Source organism: Schistosoma haematobium, chromosome 6, assembly GCF_000699445.3.
Source record: "Schistosoma haematobium chromosome 6, whole genome shotgun sequence".
NCBI lineage: Eukaryota > Metazoa > Platyhelminthes > Trematoda > Strigeidida > Schistosomatidae > Schistosoma > Schistosoma haematobium.
The window spans coordinates 1,131,613-1,142,888 of NC_067201.1; the positions used below are offsets into that span (position 1 = coordinate 1,131,613).

Consider the following 11,276-nt stretch of genomic DNA (forward strand, 5'->3'; position numbering starts at 1 on the left):
GTCCGCGTGGTACCTAGTCGCTTCTTCCACATGTTGCACTAGGGCACATGTGATAACCACATCAACTAGTTCCTGCTCGAAAGAATTCTCCGGCGACTTAGCTCGAAGATTTTCCCAGTCTACCATTGGTGCATCAAAGTCGCCTAGGATTAGACATCGACAACTTTGTGTTTCACCCAGTGTGGCTTCGGCATCATTATCTGTCGAAGCCTCACAACCCGAAAATTTACAATTTTTAGGTCCTTTTTCGCCAGCGTCCAACCTAAGTTGCAGTTCTCTTACGGCTTCCCGTCTTTTTGCACGGCCTGCAAGCTGCAAGTCCTTAGGGACGAAAGCTCCTGATCCATTCAGTCTATGTCCATTCTGTAAAATTAAGTCGCGTTCCCCCGAAGATTTGAATACTACTTTAAGCAGTCTGGATTGATTAGGCTTCAAGTTCGCTTGACTACTTAGTTTGTACACCTTAAGCAAGGTGACCCTGGAGATATTTTATGGCATAAGTTGATTAATTAGCTGTTTTATCATAACAATGTCATGCTCAAAACGAGTTTTCGTTCAGAGCTTTCACTCTCCTTGACTTTATGAAAAATAACTGACCTGTCACTATGATCAGTTTTCAGTTTCTCCACTACTTTTATGAGCGCAGGATTCCTTTTTATATCGTTATATCGTTTCTCGCTTACAATCTGTACCCATTCGTCAACGTTGGTTGGAGTAGCAACCACAGTCGCGTCAAACATACTTCGGGATTCCGGAGGGTTCTCGACGAGTTGGGAGGTCAGGTTATGTTTCCCGCTAGAAACCGATAAAGGCTTTTGATTGCGTCTTCCAGTTGTTTCCTGCTGTAAACCATTTAGAAAACAGGAGATAGAAGAAACTTCTTTTCTGGAGTTTTTAGCTAACACAGACCCCTTTGGAGACTATCTTTTTTCCTTTGGTCTATATGGGTCAGCTGTTTTCAGACTCACCTGAGTTTGCTTAACACAGAGCGAGTGCTGTCCGATATGTCCCGACCATTCTTGCTAAAAAACTTTTTCGCAGGGTTCATCATTGTGATTGTAGTGTCGGTTATTATGTTAAGCCAATATACCTTATTCTATCTTTTGGACAGGCCAATCTGTTCATTTTACTTGAGCCATATTTTGACCTTGTTAATTATTCGCTTATCAATCTTGACTGTTTTTAAATGAGCGCATATGTGTGTACACTTCGTATCCCATTGCTCATCACATCAGGCTCACCACTTTTGTGTGGCTCTTTCGTCGTCATTTAAATCGGACGATGCCTGTTGACGGCTCTCCACTTTAGTGGCTTCAGTTCTGACTCCAATTTGGTCGTATGAATGATTATTACGGATATATATATTTCGCCTATCCTCGTATAAAATCATCGACTTAAATTGCGTTAGTCAATAACAGAAATACATAAGTCAAATAACGAGAATGGACTTTTGAATACATGTATTCCGTATATGAAGAAAATAGTATAGACTTAAATGAGACGATGCGTAGTGGATATGCCGAGTAAGCCAACTACCTTTAGTCAACCGTTTAACAATATTTGTATTCCCATAAAAATAAGTTACAGACATGTGAAGAATGGGATGGGAAGTTTACCCACAGATTCAGATTCAGATTTGTGTAGTAAGGACAGAAGGCCTACGGCCTATGTTATTCCTTTTCTAGTATGCTTCTGTGAGTGTCCAGTCTTTTCTTGAAAGTGTCAATTGAAGGTGCGGACACCACTGCTTCGGCCAGCAGGTTCCAAGTATTGATGACTCGGTGTAAAAAACCTGTATGCCACGGGTATTTTGTTCGTTCTTGGCCTTCCTATTCGCCTGCTATGTACTCTGAGATGTCCCAATCTAGTGGGAAGAAAAAGAGAGAATAAGTTACATCCGAAATCATTTCTTAGTATTCTGTACATACAAATTAGATCTCCCCTTAGTCTGCAATAGGACAGAGTAAAAAGGTCCAGCTTTTCAAACTGCTCTTTGTATGGTAAGCCCCGGAGTTCCGGAATTGCGCGGGTGGCTGCTCTATGTTCTTCTTCTAGGATATCCGAGTCATCTTTTAAACAGGAGCTTGCAGCCTGAACGCAGTTTTCAAGCTTAGTTCTCACTAAGGATGTGTATACTGTGGTGAGCATGGTAGTATCTAGCTTAGTGAATGTCCGTTTTAAAGCCCAGGGGGTCCGAAACCCCTTGACTGCGACCTCCCGGCAATGGGCCGTCGTCTTAAGATCATGACTCACTGTCACCCCTTGATCTTTATGAGACCGGACTACGGGTAATGACGCATCCCCTATGTTGTATGTATTAACCTTTAAATCCCCAAAGTGCATGTAGACACTTTCCCGCGTTGATAGGTATCAGCCACTCTTTAGACCAGTTTATCATATTATGTAAGTCTGCCTGAAGAGCACATGCGTCTTTGTCTCCAGTTATTTCTTGCCAGATTTTTACATCGTCAGCGTATAATAACATTGGAGACTGTACTATACTTGTAAGATCAATAACGTACATTATAAAAAGTAAAGGACCTAGGACGGAACCTTGGGGTACTCCACTAAGTACTGGTCTCCAGATGGAGCACTTGGAATTTATTCTTACTTTTTGTCTACGACCTAGTAGGAAATCTTTAACCCATTTTAAAAGAGGTCCGGCAATACCAAGGTTTTCCAACTTCAATAGCAGTCTATTAGTTGGCACCTTGTCAAAAGCCTTACTGAAATCTATGTAGACAAAATCCACTGAGTTTCCGTTGTCTAGCGCATTTATCCAGAACTGCCTTACTATAAGGAGGTTCGTTGTACAAGATAGACCCTTCCGAAAACCATGTTGTTCCATGTTTAGCAAGTTATTGGTTTCCATAAATGCCATTGTGGTCCGTTTGACTATTCTTTCCAATATTTTATCTACGACACTAGTGAGGCTTACAGGTCTGTAATTTGATGGAACTTGTCGTGGACCTGTTTTATGTATGAGAGTAACGATTGCGTCCTTCCAGTCCATAGGTAACACACCTTGGTCGAGTGACATATTCCATATCACAGTCAGTGGGGCCGCGATATACTGTGTGATATGTCTCAAGATTTCGGGGTGTAGTTCATCTGGTCCTGTTGACTTTTTCATGTTTAAAGTGCTAAGAGCCTTAAATACATCGTCTTGATCGAAGTCTACGGTGTGTAGTTGGTTTGTTGACTGTTTATTTTGGTCTGGTTCTTTCTCTAGAGGAGGTTCCTGAATGAAAACTGCCCCAAAATAGTCAGCCATAGCCTCTGCTTTTTCCTGATCTTCCTCTATCATTTCATATTCACTTCCTTCTTTAATTAGGTTGGGAATCCAATTATGTGTCCTTGTTCTGTAGTTTATGTACTAGAATATTCTCTTAAGCTGCTTGAGTGCAGATTGTGCCAACTGCATTTCATATTTTCTTTCAGCTTCCCACACATGCGTTCATTTAAAAACAGTCAAGATTGATAAGCGAATAATTAACAAGGTCAAAATATTGCTCAATTAGAATGAACAGATTGGCCTGTCCAAAAGATAGAATAAGGTATATTGGCTTAACATAATAACCGACACTACAAGATGGCCTCGTTAGCGATCTGTTTGCATCAGAACAGCACTACTGACAAAGCCATACGCAACCGTTTAAGAGCCGCAGGCGTTAAATTCGTGCAAACTTCGTGGTATCGACCTTTGCACTCATTGCACTTCATGCTTATTTCAACGGAATATCGACAGCCCGAATATAGGCAATTGCACTGTCCAGTCATCAAACAGAGATCTTTTTTAAAACAAGAAATGGATACAATAGTACTCAGAGATGAAAAGATCTATGACCAAAAAAAGTGGGAAACTGTGAATTGTTAGAACCAAAAGTACTAACAGATATAATAGAAAAAGGGTACCCAAAAGTACCCTCCATAAACTACTTTAAAGACAGATACGATACTCTAATCGAATACTTTAACTGAAGTAAATCAAAATAAGTGTTGTGGTGGACCAGACATATATGAACGTAAGAAAACTTTAACTAAGTTAAAAAGAGTAAATAATGCTGTTAATAGTTATTAATACAACATAAAAATAGGGATTTACCTAAATTCACCAAGTTGTTGCGTGTTCAGATTGGGTCTGGTACTGTAAATCCACAATTATAAATGTTCGATAATTCCATACAGGTTGTTGGACTCTCCAATAATGTAAACCACAGTTAGGTATGATATGTCCTGACTCACAGTCTACAAATGCGGATAATATTCGATTTAGGATGCAATTAACTAAATCACAAGCGAGAGTAGAACAAGGAGTGTATGTGTAGCAGAGTATTTGCGAACAATCACAACTATGTCATGCTATGTGTCACACAACGGAAAGAGTGTTCAAAGTCATTTACTAAAACAACAGGTACAATCATTTAATGATAAATATACATACAGTGAAAGAGTAACAAATACAAATAATATTAAAAACTATTTACAAAATAAGCTTGTCAGGTCTGTCTCCACAGTGTAAACAGTAGTCTTGATACGTGATAAACAATAAAAATAATATAATTTACCCAGGGTGGAAAAATACCACCGTCCTTTTAAATAGCGCGCGTATTTGTGAGGATAATAACTTACTATGATTTAACAATTTCTTTATCCTCTACTATAGTTAATGTAACTAGGTTCCTGCTTGGAGGTATTGGTGACACAGTGCTACTAGCCACGGAAGCCCGTTAAGCGAAAAATTCTTCTATTCCGTCCACAACCATTTGAACGGTTTGAACCATCTGGACCTCAAGGCCAATGATTCCCAAAACTTCAAATGACTACAAACAACCCTTCGAAGGACAATAAAGCTGATTACTTGAGACGCTACCTCGAACCTGTGGGTAGTAAAAAGAAACGGAAAGTAGTTAACGACATCACAGTGAAATACATCTCGTAAGTTTCCAAAATAAGTTAATTCTTCAAAGTGCATTGGGTTCAACATCCAAAATATCACTCCACGGTTTCGTTTCCTTATTTTTGGACGTTTGCAGCCAGCTATCGTACTGGTATGCAATTTAGAATAATATTTACCTATTTTCTTCAATGTACTCATTACCCATTGGAATGTTGGGTCAAGTAGAAAGTCTGATCCGGATGCAAGGGATGGAGCATTGAACGTGACTAAATAGATTTGAAGATGTATTAACATTCGTCTCTACAGTTCACTCTAATTTTCCCATGGTTGTCTAGCATCGTTGATCGAGTTAATCCTATCCAAGGTGGTTAAAATTCTTGACAATTCTTATCACTTGACGAGAAATGGTACATAGAATTTCGGAAGTGTACAATAAAATATTCGACAGGCACGCCCAATTTATCAGGCAAAAGTTGAAGACATCTTGTCAAGTGATCACAATAATGCCTCTAACATGTTTTGACGTATGGTGAATTGGTCACTGAGTGTATTTCAAGTCACGACTTCCACCCACACTTATATCACTTCTTTTCGGTATCTAAAGCAGTAGTTTCTCATATCAACTACTAAGACAATTATCATTGCCATGGTAGATCACGTCACAGTGAAATTTGTATCTAGTCATGGACGTTCTAAACCACTTGTATATTCGTCGATCCAAACGAACATCACCAATTGTAACTCTCCGAAAATTAACATCATCTTTCAAAAGTCTCCTAGTAATCCAAACGGTATCGATGTTCCATTGAAATTAAGTAGGAAGGGCAGTCAACCTAGAATTGCACGAATAAAAGAGGCTACTCGCTGATTTCCAATGAGTATGGAATTCATCTTCACATAGTTTGAATTCGTATTTGATAAGATTCTACTTCCTTATCGAGTTCCATGGGTTGATGTCATCTGGATTCTACCATATAGGTATATGTTGTCTTTATCCCCGAGTCTAACTTTTTTCCTTCAAGGTCTTCTATATGGTCATGCGTTTAAATTCATTGTCATGGATGTTCAAGTATAGTGCGAAGATTAGACTATTAGGATAAATGTTCAGACTGTTACACCCTACGGAAACCACCTGTCTCACTGAGCAGGTTTTTCACTTGGTAGAGTTTTCCATGCAAAAGCTGGCAACAGTGTAGCCATACTGCTTTGGTGTCAGTATGATATGAACTTTTATGTGTCTAAGAGCTTTATTTAGAAGTGTTTTTTACACTACCAGACGTGTTGGTCTACAAGACTCCAGAGTGCTGAACTAGCAAAGCTCTGTGCTGATTCCCTCAACCGTGTGTCAGCTATGTGACGTGTTATACCTCAAGAAACTCCACTAAAACATTTCAGTATATTTCCAACCTTGATCGAGTCCGATTCCTGTTTTTTATTGACTGACTTTTTTAAGATGTTCGCTTGTTCAATCCTTCATTTAGAAGTATTCATCTAATGTAGGAAAACAATCCTGTTAATAGGTTTAGTTGTCATGTATCAGCTGCCTTCCATGCGTTATAAGCCATCCTTTGATGGTGATTGTATGCGCAATCCAAACAGTACTCATTCTTGTTTCCTCAGTCATTTATATTAGCAGTTATGGCCTAAGGGATTCTAGGAACCTCTCACACTCCGTTGTCATTATGCATAATTGCGTAGCCAAGTCATATCACGTTCCAGACTAACTGTCTATTTTTAGCTGTTTAGTAACAGTTTTGGTGGTCCAAGAGAAGGATTAGTTTAACTGTTAGGAATCCTTTTGCTTAGATAATTATTGCTGAGAACAGTACGAATTTATGACAATGTCTTATTACTATAATTTTGTTTGTAATCTCACGTAAGCATTATTTAGTTTGATCTGTTTTACAACAGGTGATTGTCTTTAAAGTTGTTCATTCTGAAACGGTTTGCTTTCATTGTCAGACTACTGTCAGATTAAGTTCGTAAACCAGTCTCCCTGTTTATATAGTTGTCTTTATTTATATTGTTTTTATTTTAGTGGTGATCTCCCTGAAACTCTAGATGCATTCTATAAAACAGATGCAGATGGTTTTGAATTTCCTTCAGATCCATCGTTCGTAGAACCATTACCTACAGTGGTTCGACAAGCAACTTTACTCAAAGACAAAAAGTCAAAACAAGGAGACAAATCGAGAAAGGAGGCCGAGTTGGAAGCTAGATACGATGTATGGAATAAAGGGTTTGTCTGGTATTTTGAATAAGATACATCCTTCTTCTCTAATAGCATCAAAACTCTAGAAGAAACTTATAATAAACTTAAGGAACAGGAATATGAAAGTTCAAAACCACTGGCACGATATGCTAGTGATAAAGATCTTACAGAACATTTGAAGTCACAAATACATTCTGAAGATCCTATGGCTCAGTATTTTGTTCGGAAATCAGCTAAGAAGAAGCGGCAAAAGAAAAGTCACAAAAAGAAAAAACATAAACGTAAGTCCATATAAATGACGTTCAGTGGGTATACAAAGTTTATAGTTGTGCTTGTGTATCTATCTGAACTGACCACTTTATCTTACATTAAATGAGTGCTGACCACACAATTCAGTTACCCACTGGATTATCCATAGTGACATCTCAATCGGAGACTTTGCATAGTTTCTAAATCATCCCCGACTTTCTTAAATCGACAACCTCCCGATGGGAAATAGAAATGTTGATGTAATCTGTGTGATTTTGGAAAAGTTGACCAACAAAGTTATGTAATCACAATCTGAAAACATGATTAAGACACATTTTGCGTTAGTAACTCAACCGTTTTACATGAAAGCCAATAGTAAATAAGAGTAGTAAAAGTTGGACAAAGATTACCGTAACATAAAAACATAGCAATAGGCCTGTTGCTAAAACTGTTAAATAATAAATAAAATGATATGAACTAAATAATTCTTTTTTAATTATGTACTTCACCACTACAACAGATTCTTAGCCTATGCATAGGATGCAACTAGAAACTCCCGATAAACTCCAGTGATCAGTGGATTATTGTCACATTTCTATTTCGTCGTCTTAGATTCCCCCCAATTCAGGTCTATTCCAACATGTATTATACGTTAACTGAGGCTTCTATTAGTCATATGCAACATAAATGACAACCATTTATGTAGAAACTATTATCTTCCTAATTATAATTATTAGTGCTATTTTCCTCGTGTCAAAATTATTTAGTCTTGTTCACTTAATACCCATTGTTTATCTTCACTTTTTACTTTTCCTTTGTTTTTTTCCTTCAAAAACTCTAAAATTACTGTTTCATTGGTTGCATATTTCTCGTGAGTTGTAGTTTTCAAATCCATCAGTATTTCGGAGTAGTAGCTAGAAGTATTTATTTATTTATTTATTTGAACACATAAATTTTAGTACAAAAGGGGCACCGAATACGTACGCGGCACACAATTCACTTCGTTTGTGTGTGTGGGCTGTTATACTGTCCGGGTGCCCAGACCGAAGCAGGTGATTTTCTTAGAGGGTCACACACAGGGCCTTCGACTTAATGGTTTGATCCACAAGGCAATGGAGCAGCGTCAGTAGATGCAATTCCATGTTAGCCAGTGACCAATGATTGGTTCATACGTCATTTGTTCCTTCAGAATACTGGAGCGTATATCCACCATTGGTTTGGAATCAGGATTTTCCAATTCCTCTAGGTGGATCCTCCATATCCACCAACCCGGTTAAAGCGCCGGGTATTGACTTTTCGTCCTTTCAATTTCGTAAACAATAGTAATGCCGCTAGAAGGCAGTGATTGTATGCATGTGGTCATGTGAGAGTATTTGGAGAGGGAGAGATGACTCTCCCCACCCTTGGTCGTACCAGGGCATTTGGGGGTATTGCATCATTTACTAAACCACTGTCCTATACTTTGTTAACTTTTATTTGTCTTAAAACATCTTTCAACTTATTTCTAAAAAATGAACTCCAAATATTGCAAAACTTCCGCTTTCTCACTGAGTTGGATGCTTTTTTATGGTGGATATACGTTTGACCTATTAACCTCTCGTAAATGGCCTTCTCTCTTTTTGCTCACTTATGAAGAAAAAGTCTAACTTGTTTATAATTTATAGCATATGACTACACAAATTGTGTTAATGTTTATTTCAACCTCGTCTATTTCTCTGCCTCTAATTCAAATTCCATACTCTGGTCAATAAATTTCAAGATTTTCTAAGGACTAATAATCATTTGAGCAACTAGTTCTTTCGAAGTTTTGCATGTATCATCGATGTACTTTTTCAATGATAAAACTGATCACTTTACTCATCTTCTATTATTTTGATACACCGTTTTGTATATGGCTATCTATAGATTCATCTCATTCCGACATCTCACACTCATCCCAATCAGACGATAGTGGTGATGATGAAGGAGAAGATGATCGACCCCGTTACAAAGGTCCTGAACCACCTCCAAATCGTTATAATATATGGCCTGGTTTCCGTTGGGATGGTGTGGATCGTAGTAATGGCTTTGAAAAAAAAATAGTTGAAGATCAAACTCGCCGACGAGTTGAACGTGAAATAGCTCAACGCTGGGCAGTTGAAGATATGTAAAATTAATAACTTACATTATTATTGTTTGTAAAGTTTCTATTCATTGCACGATGTACAGATGTATTATGATATTATATATTTTCACATTAGAGACTTTTAGTTCAATCTTGTAAGTAAAGCGTTGTTTGATGTGCCGCACATAATCAGCCTTTCTGTGAAATCATGAACTGTTGATTGTTCACTTTAAGTAACTTATTTTCTTATCAATCCTAGAACTATAATAGAATTCGTCACTTATTGAGCTTCAAATGGTTATTATCTGTCAGTCTGATCTATTCTCTGAACTCATTGCTCATTGTTATGTAGTAACTTAATTACTCGATTCATAAGAACAGAAACAATGTCGCAAAGTAGGCCATTGGGGAAATCGTACGGTATCTCCCTCTGAAATGAATACTTAACTCATCTCTAGCAGCTGAGAGGAAAAGAACAGTTAGTCTTTTTGCAACCTCATCTGTTGACGAAACGGTGCAAAACACATGTCTGTCAATAAGAGATTCATGGGTATTCTTGAGAATAAGACGCTATGGATCTCGGTCGTGAAGCGTCACAATCAACTTCACGCACTTGTTTTGAAAAATCAAGAGACTTTTTACATCATTTTTCTGAATAGTTCTGTTTGAACTTTTGGAAGCTTTTGCATTTCTCAGCACCTGGTTAGTTATTATTTTTGTTATATCCGAGTGGAGATTAAATTACAGGTAACTCCCGAGGACTATTAATGAACTAATATTCTATAAATATTCTTATTGTATAATTATTCAACAATTACATTACGTATATTTATACTCCTCTTATTATAAGCTTTATTTTGATTTATAATTTATTATTATATGATTTACGGTTCTTAATCTATGCTCAGTCTATTATTCACTGTCCCCCTCGTTCACAGCCACTTTTTGGCTTATTTGTGTACAAATATTATTTCCTATTTTATGGTACGTTGCGGTCTGTGTGATTGATATATAAACCAAGTATGCATGAAATAAACGATCTGCTCGGATTCGGAAGCTGGTATCTTGTTCTGGACTCAAGTGGAAGGGCTCGTAGGACATAGGACCAATAAGGACGCTAAACTGCCCACACCGGTTGAACGTCATTGGTTGGCCTAGTGTAAAGATCCGTATAAGTCGTATTCGGATTGGTAGACAAATCGCGTGATAGCAAAACAGACATTCAAGGCCATAACAATTGGCGACTGGTGGAGAAACGCTTTGAACCCTCAACTTCAAGGTCATAGCAATTTTATTCAAGTTAATGGGATTAGAGGTTAACGTCAACGTTTTGTTTGTTTTAGTATATGCCTCTAAATATTTTAGTGTTTTGTTTTCTTATTCAGTAAGTCAAAACAAACTCAGTTGTAGTAGGTCCTCTAAGCCTGGTTCATAACCTGTCATCGGGGTTATTTCTCTTCTAGTGATCCCACAATGGTAGTATTTCTCGACCTTAAGGCGGCATTCGACTCTATTGATCGTGAGGTTCTATGGCAGTGTTTGTCACTGAAAGGAGTACCAAAGAAGTACATTAACCTTATAAAGGCTCTCTACTCGAACACAACTGGTAGAGTGAGAGCTTATGGCGAACTGTCATCAGAATTGATCACCTCAAGTGGTGTTCGTCAGGGCTGTCCACTCTCCCCATTCTTGTTCAACTTTGTCATTGACGTACTTTTAGAGATAACACTCCCCTCATCTAAATTTACAGGGGTTGAACTTCTACCAGGAGGTTCACTTGTTGACTTAGAATATGCAGATGACATAGTTTT

The 11,276-nt window shown here is 37.9% G+C and overlaps 1 protein-coding gene across 2 annotated transcripts; it reads left to right on the forward strand.

The window, feature by feature from the left end:
- Window positions 1-4,657: 4,657 nt before the first annotated feature.
- Window positions 4,658-10,560, forward strand: BUD13_1 (bud site selection protein; the record flags this gene model as incomplete). Of its 2 annotated transcripts, XM_012942931.3 has the most annotated exons (4): window positions 4,820-4,938; window positions 6,939-7,139; window positions 7,185-7,393; window positions 9,267-10,560. In XM_012942931.3, the coding sequence occupies 4 exons, from the start codon at window positions 4,820-4,822 to the stop codon at window positions 9,509-9,511; spliced, it is 774 nt and encodes a 257-aa protein (XP_012798385.2). In that variant the 3' UTR covers window positions 9,512-10,560. The 2 variants fall into 2 exon arrangements, with proteins under 2 accessions (XP_051065224.1, XP_012798385.2); XM_051216635.1 differs by having other exon boundaries at window positions 4,658-4,938; window positions 7,185-10,560.
- Window positions 10,561-11,276: the final 716 nt, after the last annotated feature.